General features: G+C 36.6%; 1 protein-coding gene across 1 annotated transcript; it reads left to right on the top strand.

The window, feature by feature from the left end:
• Positions 1–9,789: 9,789 nt before the first annotated feature.
• On the top strand, positions 9,790–10,776 carry b3galt1a (UDP-Gal:betaGlcNAc beta 1,3-galactosyltransferase, polypeptide 1a; the record flags this gene model as incomplete). Its single annotated transcript, XM_081380451.1, has 1 exon — positions 9,790–10,776. One exon carries the CDS (start codon positions 9,790–9,792, stop codon positions 10,774–10,776), a length of 987 nt encoding a protein of 328 aa, XP_081236577.1.
• Positions 10,777–12,534: the final 1,758 nt, after the last annotated feature.

Consider the following 12,534-nt stretch of genomic DNA (forward strand, 5'->3'; position numbering starts at 1 on the left):
ATATTTCATTTATATAGTGAAGACTATACAATATATATATTTTTTTCTGTACTAATGTACATGATAAATAATGTTGTACTTGAAAAACTTTCATATTTTTGTTATATTGTATTTGTCCTATTTTTTGTAATTTGCTTCTTTTTTCTTATTTTTAATAACAGAAATTAGATAAAATAACACAAAATTAGTATTTGTTCTTATCGCCCACCCCTACTTACAGCCAGGTGTATCTTGTCATTGGTCTTTATGTATATATAGCCCTCATGTTCCCATTGTCTAGCTTTGCTTCATGTTACCGTTGCTGGTGAATTTGTGTCCGGTTCATGCTCAAGTCAAGTATTTGTTGTTGTATTTGTTCATGTTTTGTCATGCACTTGGGTTCGGACTACTCGCCTCCCTTGGACTTAAGTGACCACTCCAAAAGGACAAAAAAAGCAGTAACAGCCATACCATAACAATAGGCCATATGATTATTTATTATATTATATTATATTCGCTGCATATAATATCCCACAATCCTTTGTATGCAGTTAGTTGTGTAACTAATTAGCTCAAAGAGGAAATCTTAATAATTAATCATAACTTGTTATGATCAATTATGAATATTTGAATCTGTTAATCTGGTTAACTTGATGTAGCTAAATAACAATTAATCAGTTCGTCCAGCTAACACTTTTGATTATTCATTAATTTTAATAAAGGGTATTTTCATGGCCACAGAAAAATAATTCTTTCTCAACATGTACAGCGCTTAGAGGATGTAACAAGACCAGAAATCATTAAATTGACTTTGCGGCAAGCAGAGAATCAGAACCAAATATGTAATGTGCACAAGTTTTATTAACTAAATCACAAACACAACTAATCTAACACGGAAACATTATGCTATGGAAAAGATTCATCCAACCATGAAAAGAACCATCAACCATTTAGTCGGTTACTTGCATTGCCGTTGCAGTTAAAGCAGTTTAGTTTAAATCAAGTTCCTGATTTAATTTAATTCAGTGAGTCGATGGCATTAAAGTTGCAAACGATCTCTTCTGCGTTGAATGAATGAAGAAGATATGATGAATTTGCACGGTTAGTTTGACTCTGTCGTGGTCGAGGAAGTTGATGCGTTGGGCCTGCCGGTCCGTGACCGGCCTGCAACCGTTTCCAGTCCCACACACGTACAGCAACCAGTATAAGCAGAGGAGGAACTTGTGTGGAGGCTTTAAATCTCTGAGGATGGCCTGTCCTCCAAGGGGTTAGTGAGCCAATCGTACTTAAAGGAGAACTCCGGTCAATTTTAACATTGAGCTCATTTTTTTGTACATTTGGAGTGCTGTCAATACAGAGAACAACGACAAAAATCGGTGTTGCCTACACCGAGTTATTCTATTTTTAAAATTTGCACCCTGTTGACTTCAATGGGGCAATGTTTAAACCTGCTTTTAGCCTCTTAACATCCTTGATGTGTCATTACAAGTGCACAGAAAATGTGAGTGATTCCTTCTGAGTGAACACGGGTGAATCTGACTGCAGTAGATTTAAAAGATATGTATAAAAATGATGTTATTTAAGCCAGCGCAAATACCTGTTTACATCCTGTTTTTCGGTTGAAGTCCAAAGTAGTCAATTGCCGAGTTCACGCGCGTTATCATTGGTAACTAAACCTATGCGCGTGAACTCGGCAATCGACTACTTTTAAATCTACTGCAGTCAGATTCACCCGTGTTCACTCAGAAGGAATCACTCACATTTTCTGTGCACTTGTAATGACACATCAAGGATGTTAAGAGGCTAAAAGCAGGTTTAAACATTGCCCCATTGAAGTCAACAGGGTGCAAATTTTAAAAATAGAATAACTCGGTGTAGGCAACACCGATTTTTGTCGTTGTTCTCTGTATTGACAGCACTCCAAATGTACAATAAAATGAGCTCAATGTAAAAATTGACCGGAGTTCTCCTTTAAGCTTTCGGAGGGAAAGTTTTACGGCTCTTTGTGTTCTTACAGGGCATTTGCATGTGCAACTGGATTGGGTGCTGCATAAACATATGATATACACGATCATGCAGGGCATCGAAATACAAATTCTTAGATACCCAGAAAAATATATATGTGATCTTAATTAATCGAATAATAATAACACATTCATCACAGGATTGATAGATAGGCAAAAACACTATAAAAGAATGTGTCACCACATAGGGAAATGGGATGCATGATTGTATATGTCTCGAGTGATTATTCGACTGAGTAGGAATAGGGTACATTATCTAATAATTCTATCATGATGCATGCATAGAACAAAATGCAATACAAGAGACACCATACCAGACAGTAATAACACATACACACAATGTCCTTGGATGCATGTTCATTTATAGATCAGTTTGTCTATAAATGAATGCAGGAAAGTCTGTTTTAAGGGCTATGGGTCTTTTCTGATTCAAATGACTTCAAATGAGCTCTGCATTCTTTTAAATCATAAAACCACGGCAACTAGAGGCCTGGTTCTATTTGGGGGTTGTAACAGACACCTTGTTTTGTGGTCGGTGAGGGGTTTTAAAGATTATTTGTTAAATATAATAAATACTTTTGTCTGATTTGTCTCAGTCGTTTTAGGTGCTTAGTGGAATTTAAAGGAGTGCTTAAGGAACACTTGATTAAGTGTAGTCTTAACTGACTGGGCAGCAAGGCAGACAGAAAGTCACACTGTATGGGTTTAGAATGACAAGAGAGTTAATGATGACAGAATTAAAAAATTTGGGTGAACTATCTATCCATTTAAAGATGAAGGAGAGAGAAATTACCAATAGATTGAGAAGGATATATATATTTTGTGGTCTTAGCGGCCATGAAACAATCTGGATAGTTTTCTGGACACAGCTGTGCATATTGCTAAAGACACTTTAGCATACTTTTAAAATGAGTACTTATTCTGGAATTAATTTAAAAGAAAATACTTTGAAAAAACTTTAGAACTGTGAAGTAAATGTAATGTTTTCAGACAAGTGTAATTCTTTAAAGCATGCACAAAAGACTGATTTAATGTTTAAATGTACTTAAAGTAAAACTTTTCATTTGACATTATTAAAAAGTGATTAAAAAAACTGTACTTAAGTGTGTTGAGTCATGAAAGTATATTATCTTTAAGTACATTTAAGTGGCATTTTATTTCATCAATAATATATAATCTGTAATTAGTTTTTTTTCATATACTTTTATGATTTGAAATACACTCGAAGTGCACATTCAATACAATTAAGCACAAGTTTTTTTCATAAGGATATACTCAGAGGAAATGGTTAATGACCCAGAAACAATTTCATGCATATGCAAATTTACTGCTAGAGAGAGACACACAAACATGCACATTGGGTTTTCATGTTTTATGGGGACTTTCCATAGACAATGATTTCTATACAGTACAAACTTTATTTCTATTCCCTAAACCTACCATGTACAGAACATTTTCTGCATTTTTACATTTTCAAAACTAGTATGATTTATAAGCTGTTTTCTTCATGGGGACCAAAAAATGTCCCCACAAGGACAAGGATTTTGAATATAGGGAATGTTATGATTTGTCCACACGCACACACACACACACACACACACACACACACACACGCACACACACAAAGCTGAATTTTGAGAGGCCATTACTTCATTTTTCAGTTATAAAAAGATGTGTACAAATATGTGTTTAATTTTGTCATCGTGTTTGTCCCCGGACTTTTATCTTACTTCCTGTCCTGAGTGCCATGTTTGTAGTTTGTTGTAGTTTTTCCCGGTGAATAATCCCTGATTGTTCCCAGGTGTGTCTTGTTCGCTTGCTTCCTCTGTTCTTTGTTGGTTGTTGTCCTTCCATGAATGTCATTTGTACTATAGTTTTCTGTTGCATTGCATAGACAGTAATTTTTAAAGTTAAAGTCAAATTAAAGTTCTGATTTGTTTTATCTTTCACAAAAACCTGCTGTTATAACAGGGGTGTTTAGACTTTTTATATGTGCACTGTATGTTAAGTTATATTTAATTGTTTGGCAGACTCTTTTATCCAAAGTGACTTAAATGGCATTCAATGTGTACCCCTTTATTATTCAAATATTTTTTTTTTATTGAAAAGGTGGAAGAAACACTTCAGTCCAAATTGCAGAATATCTTTAGTATGTGTGGCACAGGGTTATTATCGTTACCTGGAACTAAAACTATTTTTAAAAAATCTTGAAATAAAATAAGCATTAACTGAAATAAAATATAAAAAAGTAAACTTTTTTTTTTTTTTTTTTTGCTATTTGCCAAGGCAAAATTTCTTATTTTTGTTTAGTTTATGTTGTTAAAGGGATGGTTCGGAGTAAAATCAACCTTATAGGGTCCTTTGTACCATGACCTCGAGCCAAACACCCTCCCCAGAAGCTTCTCGACATCCGGGTTAGCGGTAGCATTAGCCATCAGGCAAGTGTTATTTAAATAATCTCCTGATGTACTTACAAACTTTCCAATGCCTTGTTTTATGAGTACAAAACCCTTTAGTACTACTGTAGATGTTTGGTACCATTCTGGGCATTATTAGTGGGGCAATTTATGAGATACAACCTTGGACCCATTAGCGCCTGCACTAAGCCATTCGGCTGATATCTCTAAATAAGCTCTAACTTTAATGTTCGACCAAGGGGAAAAAAGGCTTCTGGGGGGGGGTGTTTAGCTCGAGGTCATGGTGCAAAGGACCCTAGGTTGAAATTACTCCGAACCATCACTTTAACTAAAGCGAAACACTGAAACTTAATAAAAATTTTAAAACAGAAAATAAAATCTAATTCAGAATATTAAGAAAAACTATAACAAAATAACTTTGGTGTGGCAAATTATGCTTGGTGTTTTATGTGCTGAAGATGCTTTATACTGCCTAACACAGAAAACAGCAGTGGCTTAGTCTCTCCGGTATCTAACCAAGGTTAATCGAGGTTCATAGAAACATTACAGGCCAGAAAAAAGGATGAGTCGCTTTTCTCTCCCAAGTGAGGTTCAGAGGGAGCGGACAGGCTAGCAAATCGCCTCTGGCTCTGCTGTTGGAATCCTTCCCAGACATTTGCTGCTGATGTTGTTGTTTGTTTTTCGTCTTTTGTGTTTTCAGGTGCATAATATCTGCTGAAGTGCAATTTTGTAATAGAGACAGATAGATCTTTTCACCAGGTCTGCCTTTAGTTTACAGTCCCACCCGCAGCACCATCTGTTTATGTGTATTTTTGTGGGGGATTTCATGAAAAAGTAGGGGAACCCGGGGACTGTTGCAACAGGGGATGGTTGCAACATTTAATTTTTCTCCAATCAGAAAGAAGTTAGAGTGATGACACTCACACTGCACATGCGCAGTTAGACCCTCCCCCCACCAAGAAGACATCTGCTGCTGCATTTATTAAACAATGAAAGTACATTTTTTTCATGAGATGTATTTTTGTAATACTGTCCTGACATTTTGTATGAATTAATCAAAACTACTTAGTCTGAATTATTGTTTTGTTGACTTCTAAGTGACATGGTTATTAGCATGTGTCAAAGTCAGCGTGTCTAGCAGGCATATGATGTTCTGTCATGGCTGATAGGGTTGGGGACGGTTGCAACAAGTTATAAATTACATGTTTAATAAAAGTTTGTTGCATTGCAAATTGTTCAATTCTTCCTGTCTGACACTGAAATATGGAGAGATTGAATAGCATCTGTAACACCTGCACACTGAATCTATGTAGGCCTATGTTCTACACATAAACAAATAAAACTCAATAAATTTGATAAATATGACTAAATAAATAAATTATAGGCTACAATGATATTATTGTATAAATAAATAAGACTATAATATTATTGTAGGGCTAAAACAGTTAATATTTTCAGAATTCTATGCTCATTGAGACAAAAAGATAAAGTTAATTAGTCAAATTTAAGGTATTTTTAACATGTTGCAACCGTCCCCTGGGTTGGGGTCAGTTGCAACATCTGGCTTCTTCCATTCAAATAAATACTGTGAATGATATGTCATATAATCATCTTTAAATGGTATGGGTAATTAGCAGACAGATGCAAGTTTAATATATACAAATTTGGTTGGTCTAGTCCAAATAGTCTCTGAGTAACTGAGAGAAATGCAAAAAGTGTTGAAACCGTCCCCGCCCGGTCTCCCCTATTCTTTTTAAATGTGCTATTAAAATTCATTTAAATTCAAAGGCCAATTTATAAAGAGAGCCATTTACTTCATTCCTCAATGAAAAAACTGTTTGAGCAAATCGAATGAATTAATGATTCAGTGACTTACTGGCAGTTTTAGTTTCTTTCTTAGAGTATGATTTCATAATTTTTATTTATTTATTTTTTAATCATATTTTGGGGATAGTTTGCCCAAAAATGAAAATTCAGTTTATTTACATTTACTCACCCTCATGTTTTTTCAAACCTGTATGAATTTCTTTCTTTTGTGGAACCTAAAAGAAGATATTTTGAAGAATGCTGGTAACCAAACTGTTTTGGTCTGTGTGTGTGTGTGTATATATAATATATATATATACCAATTCAGATGCAGCTTCTGAAAAAAAAAACCATGGCCATTGTAGCCTAAAAGTCTGTGTGTAATAATTTCTGTTGAATCAAATAAAATCTTTCTTTCTAAAGCAACTTTTTGTATGTCTTTTTAGTGCTTTTCTCATTTAACACAATAATGACTTTAAATCATCTTTTTGGGGTAATTTCTCACATCATGTAATTAATTAGATAAAAAAAATTAATCGCTTGACAGCCCGATAGATAGATAGATAGATAGATAGATAGATAGATAGATAGATAGATAGATAGATAGATAGATAGATAGATAGATAGATAGATAGATAGATAGATAGATAGATAGATAGATAGATAGATAGATAGATAGATTGATTGATTGATTGATTGATTGATTGATTGATTGATTGATTGAATTTTATAGTTAAAAAAATGCAGCTGTGATTGTCAGAACTTTACGGTACAAAAAACACAGTTGCAAAATTTTAAAAGACAACCACCAAAAAAACAGGTGGTAATGAGAAAATCCTCATGTTGACTAGTTCATCAGTAATTTTACACACACACACACACACACACACACACACACACACACACACACACACACACACACACACACACACACACACACACACACAAACAGTAGCTTTTCCACAAGTTAAGGTAAATACTAATATAGCCTATAGAAGGTGCATGGTGTCACACACAAATACACAAATAAAATTAGATCTACAGATTTTGACTGTATAGAGTAAAGCATCTTATAGTTAACCAATTGACAGGGTTTTACTATTATTTTATTTATACTATTCATTTTATATAATTTCCTGGATATATAGACATGGTTTTATAAAGATTATGAAGTCCATAAAATATTTACTGTACGTGTCTAATTCTAACAAATGTATACTTGTGTACAGTTTATTTTTGTAAGTATTATTAAATCAGATAAAGTACAGTGACTGGAGAACCTAAGATGCTGAGAGGGCTAGAATGATGTGTGTGTGTGTGTGTGTGTGTGTGTGTGTGTGTGTGTGTGTGTGTGTGTGTGTGTGTGTGTGTGTGTGTTACAGTACATACAACATTCAGATAGACTTAATTTTTCTATATTTTTCTGTTTTTCTATTTTAGATTCGCTTTCACACTCAAATCTGGGAAGACAACAAACCCCCTAAAGAGGACAGCTTGGCATCCTGCTGCACCTGAACTGAGCATCTCTATCCACTCCACCTTATATGCTTTATTAATGATGTCGGAACAGACGCAATGCAGTGATGATCCACAGTGATTAGAAGGTCAATCATAATGAAGTGGATTCAAATCTCAGCAGATCAGAAGAGTATAGAAGCTTCTAGAAACATCTAGAGTAGTGGTTCTTAATCATTTTGACTCAAAGTCTGCTCATTGTCTGACACAATTTTAGATGGGATATTTCTATTAGAATTATGAAAAAGCTGTCTTGTTCTTAATTGTTTTTATAAACAAAAATAGATACTTAATGAGGGAGGGGGGTATATATGATTTCTAGATTTTTTGTATTTTTAAGCATTTTAATAAAGTTGTATTGTTTTAATTTATTAGTAATATTATTAATATAAATTGTATTAATAATAATAATATATTAATTTGAATAACTGGTTGCACTTTATTTTACAGTACTTGCACTTACATGTACTTACCTAAGAAAGTACTGGTTAATATAAGGTAACTACATGTGTTTAAGGGATACTTCACCGATTAGCATTAAGCTTTGTATCAGTAGAAACCCTAGCCTGGCAAGCCAGACCTACATCAAGATGTAAGGTCTGGCAACTCACCATAGACACGGCTCAATCCGAGGGGCGGGATAAACGGCTGTCTTTCAAATTCCCTCTGCACGCAATAGGACAGCGCTTCAACCAACCAGAGCGTTTTCCCAACAGCGGAGCTAACGTTAGTTGATAGATTCAACTTTTGCCATATCTGGCCGGCAAAACTACGAACACATCTTCCTTTTTTTAAGAATGACTTCAGTGCTGTTCTATGCTCTTTTCTCAAAGAAAAACTTAACTCCAAGTCCTCCAGAGTCGCGGGCAAAGCCGATTCGAAAGATGTTCGCCAGCAGCAGCCGTCATTCTTAGTTTTCAAGTGGCAAGTAACCGTCGCAACTCTGTCGTCATTATGTTAAGCCCGCCCCGCCTACTCTATAGACGATGTGATTGGCCTGACCCAATTTAGGTTTTTGCAGCTCGAAAGTCAATGGAGAGTTGCTAGACTACCCTGGCTGCAAAATACATTTTGCTGCCGTTAGGGTGCGTCTAGATTTCTAGGCTATAGAAACCCGGTAGTATTTTCGAATGACCGTGCTTCCCTCCCTCATGTCCCCCTGAGACGAGAGATTTTTGTATTGTGTGTCTGGAAGAAAACCTCCGATGACGCAAAATTCATCATTTTGCGTCATCGGAGGCTTTTTTTGGCCAGAGGCGAGAGACTACAGCTAGTAGTAGAAGCTCATTCCGCATGTTTTCAACCCGCCCATAAGGGGTGGGATTTCACGATAAAACGGCGTCTTTTCGGTTTCGAGTCAACTATAGCCTAGTTGTATCATTTCTTCCGATACTGCCCTCTGTAACCGGAAGGCGTGGTTTGGGAGTGGCCTCGTTGGGCAGCAAAGCAAGTGCATTCTGGGAGTTGTTGTATTTCATCCACATGAGCCAAAAATACATTTTCTGGCTTTTCTCAGTCTAGAGGGCACCAACTTCTATAATAATTTCACATTTCTACTACATAAATGACCCAATTTAAAAACACATTCATCTTTCCAGCGGTTATTTTAATTACTATTATAAGTACATAGTATGTACATGGGGAACAGGATTGTAAAATAAAGTGCTACAAATAATTTTAAGTCATCCCTTGGAAGTTTGCTGATGCACCTACAGTAATTGGTCCTGGCCACTTGGTTGAGAACCACCGATCTAGAATGAGAACGAGTAAAGAGACTGCTTTCTTTGTCCTTTATCAATAACTGCATATGAAAGAACATAGATATCCATTTAAATAACAAGAGATAATTGGTGGCATTTGGTACGTGAGGAAAATGTTGAGTAATGTTTGTGTTTCCAGAACGAATACATCTGAGCAAAACTAAACCAGCACTGACATCAAAAGATGGAGGGCTTGTGCTCATTTGAGTCATGTTTTCCAAATAACTACACGTGATTGGCCTGTGGGCTGAACACGTGTGATTGGCAGGTGATCCAGCCACTGACGAGATGCCATCCAAGGTGTCATGCCTGTATTTGCTGACTGTGGTCTGCTGGGCCAGTGCTCTGTGGTATCTCAGCGGCTCCCGGCCCTCAACCACCTACGTGGGTCAGATGACCTTCGTCCGCAAACCGCTCCCGCGGCTCTCCAAGAACGACACGCTCAGCAATATCCGCACGCGTACTCTGAACCCACACAATTTCAAGTACCTCATCAATGAGCCCAAAAAATGTGAAGGCACAACGCCCTTTCTTGTCCTCCTCATCAGCACCAACCACAAGGAGTTTGACGCCCGGCAGGCGATCCGGGAGACGTGGGGAGATGAGAACATATTCGGCGATGTTCGCATTGTGACGCTGTTTCTTCTCGGGTTCAGCACTGAACCTGTGCTCAACCAGATGGTGGAACAAGAGAGCCAGATCTTCCATGACATCCTAGTCGAGGACTTTGTGGATTCCTACCACAATTTGACCCTGAAGACTCTCATGGGGATGCGGTGGGTGTCCTCATTCTGCCCAAATGCACAGTACGTCATGAAAACCGACAGTGATATATTTGTCAACATGGACAACTTAGTGTTTAACCTTCTGAAACCCAACACCAAACCAAGGCACCGCTTTTTCACGGGTCGCGTGATAAACGGAGGACCCATACGTGATGTTCACAGCAAGTGGTTCATGTCAAGAGAGCTCTACCCTGAAAGCAGGTACCCAGCTTTTTGCTCTGGGACTGGATACGTGTTCTCCGGAGACATGGCGGAGCTGCTCTATAAGACCTCCCTACATACGAGACTCCTACATCTGGAGGATGTGTACGTGGGACTGTGCCTGCGGAAACTAGGCATTCAGCCCTTCCAGAACAATGGATTCAATCACTGGAAAATGACCTATAGTCTATGCCGCTACCGAAAAGTGTTGACTGTACATCAGATTTCACCAGAGGAGATACTGAGAATATGGAACGATATGTCCAACAAGAAACATCTCAAATGCTAACAAATAGTTGAGGAATATATGGAGACAATATGTGATACTGAAAAAATGGTTATTTAGTGGTGTTTACAGGACTATTTAGGGCTTTTCACATTTGAAATAGTAAATCGTGGGTCATTTTAAACCCTGGGGAAACAGAATCCTGGGTTATCTTGGTTCACGTTTAACAATTAATCCTGGGTATTCATAAGCTGATGTTTCACACTGTACGTAGACCTTATTCAGAGCAGTACCACGACCGGTCTGAAAGCTAGGGTGTGAGGGATAGGCTTACCTTGTTTTCAAGTGCACCTGCTGTAAAAAGCTGTATAGCTGCTTGGTCACTTATAATTTTCCACAGCTAATGTTGTTTGGAGTTTTTTGTCTACTGAAATTTCTTGGAATGATATTTTTGCAGTGTTTTGTCAGCAGAACAATCCAAAAACTCATTAAATAACAGTACAAGCCACTGAAGAGATGAATGTCTGGACCCCACAGCCTCACTTTCGTTCCGGTTAAAAATCGAACATGGCGCTGCTTTGAATAAGGTCTATTCCTAAAGCCTGGGTTAACGTTCTTATTTGCGGTGTCAGTGTCATTGATTGGACGAACGCACGCAGCACGCGACCTGTTTGCATAAAGGCCTTGCGCATTCTGTATTAGCGGCTGTATTATCAAGTTAATATTGAATGGACTTTTCAAACTATAAAAGGTAAGAATGAAACGGTGTTTCATGTCACTATTTGACATTTTCCCCTCAAACGCTGAAACATAGCCTACAGTTTATACAAGTGTCCGGGTGTTTCTTTGACTGATATTTGGCACCGTAATTAACACTGCAAAAGACATGCTAACCCTGGCTTGCTTCAGAGCAGGGTTTCATAACCACGGGTAAAAAACAGTAGACCTATTTATCTCGCTTCTAAATTACAAGTGTGAAATGTCCCTTTACCTGGGGTTAAAAGCGGGGTTTAGAATGAGGATAACCTGGGGATAATTGCAGTGTGAAAAGCCCTTTTGTGACCCTTCAGGTCTGATAAAGCAATACAGTCTGTATCCTCATGAAGCTGATGTCAGTCTGTAGGGTAGGGTCAAACTGAAGTATCTGCAATGGTAATAATGATTTTAAACAGGTTTGCATATTTACAAACATTATTTATTTACCAGGCCGCTGTGAATTGCTTTATAATAATAGTACCAACTTTCAAATGAACAGTATTATATGAGAATTTACTATCACAAATGTCTGTCATAAACTACATTTATTCTGTATATCCTTCTCAAAATGAATGATATCTATAGATTAACCTACAATAATGCATATGTATGTGTGTTAAAGCCTTTGCAAAGCAGTAGAGCTCAGTTCTATAACTGAGTAAAGGAACATTATTTTGCTTTTGTTTAGGTTACAATGAAATAATGATGCAAAAATAGATGGTATACACACACTTTAATTTTGCATGCAGTGCTCACTTTTTTTTCTTAAATGGGGTGTATTATTTTTAGCATAATTTTTACCATTCATTTTTAAATAGTATATTTTATTATAATATTTTAATATCATTTGCGTGTTTTTATATTTTTTTTGTAATATTACATTTTCTTTTGTTATTTTTATTTTTGTATTTTGTCCCCTAAGGTTTTGCACCAAAATATATCATATAACTATTTTCCAACCTCTCTTTTACCCTTATAATGTATTAGTTGAGAAAGTTACAGTTTGTTTTAATGGTACAATTAACATTTTATTTAAAATAAATGAACATTTAATTTCTCATGATG

Source organism: Scardinius erythrophthalmus, assembly GCF_964197995.2.
Source record: "Scardinius erythrophthalmus genome assembly, chromosome: 12".
NCBI lineage: Eukaryota > Metazoa > Chordata > Actinopteri > Cypriniformes > Leuciscidae > Scardinius > Scardinius erythrophthalmus.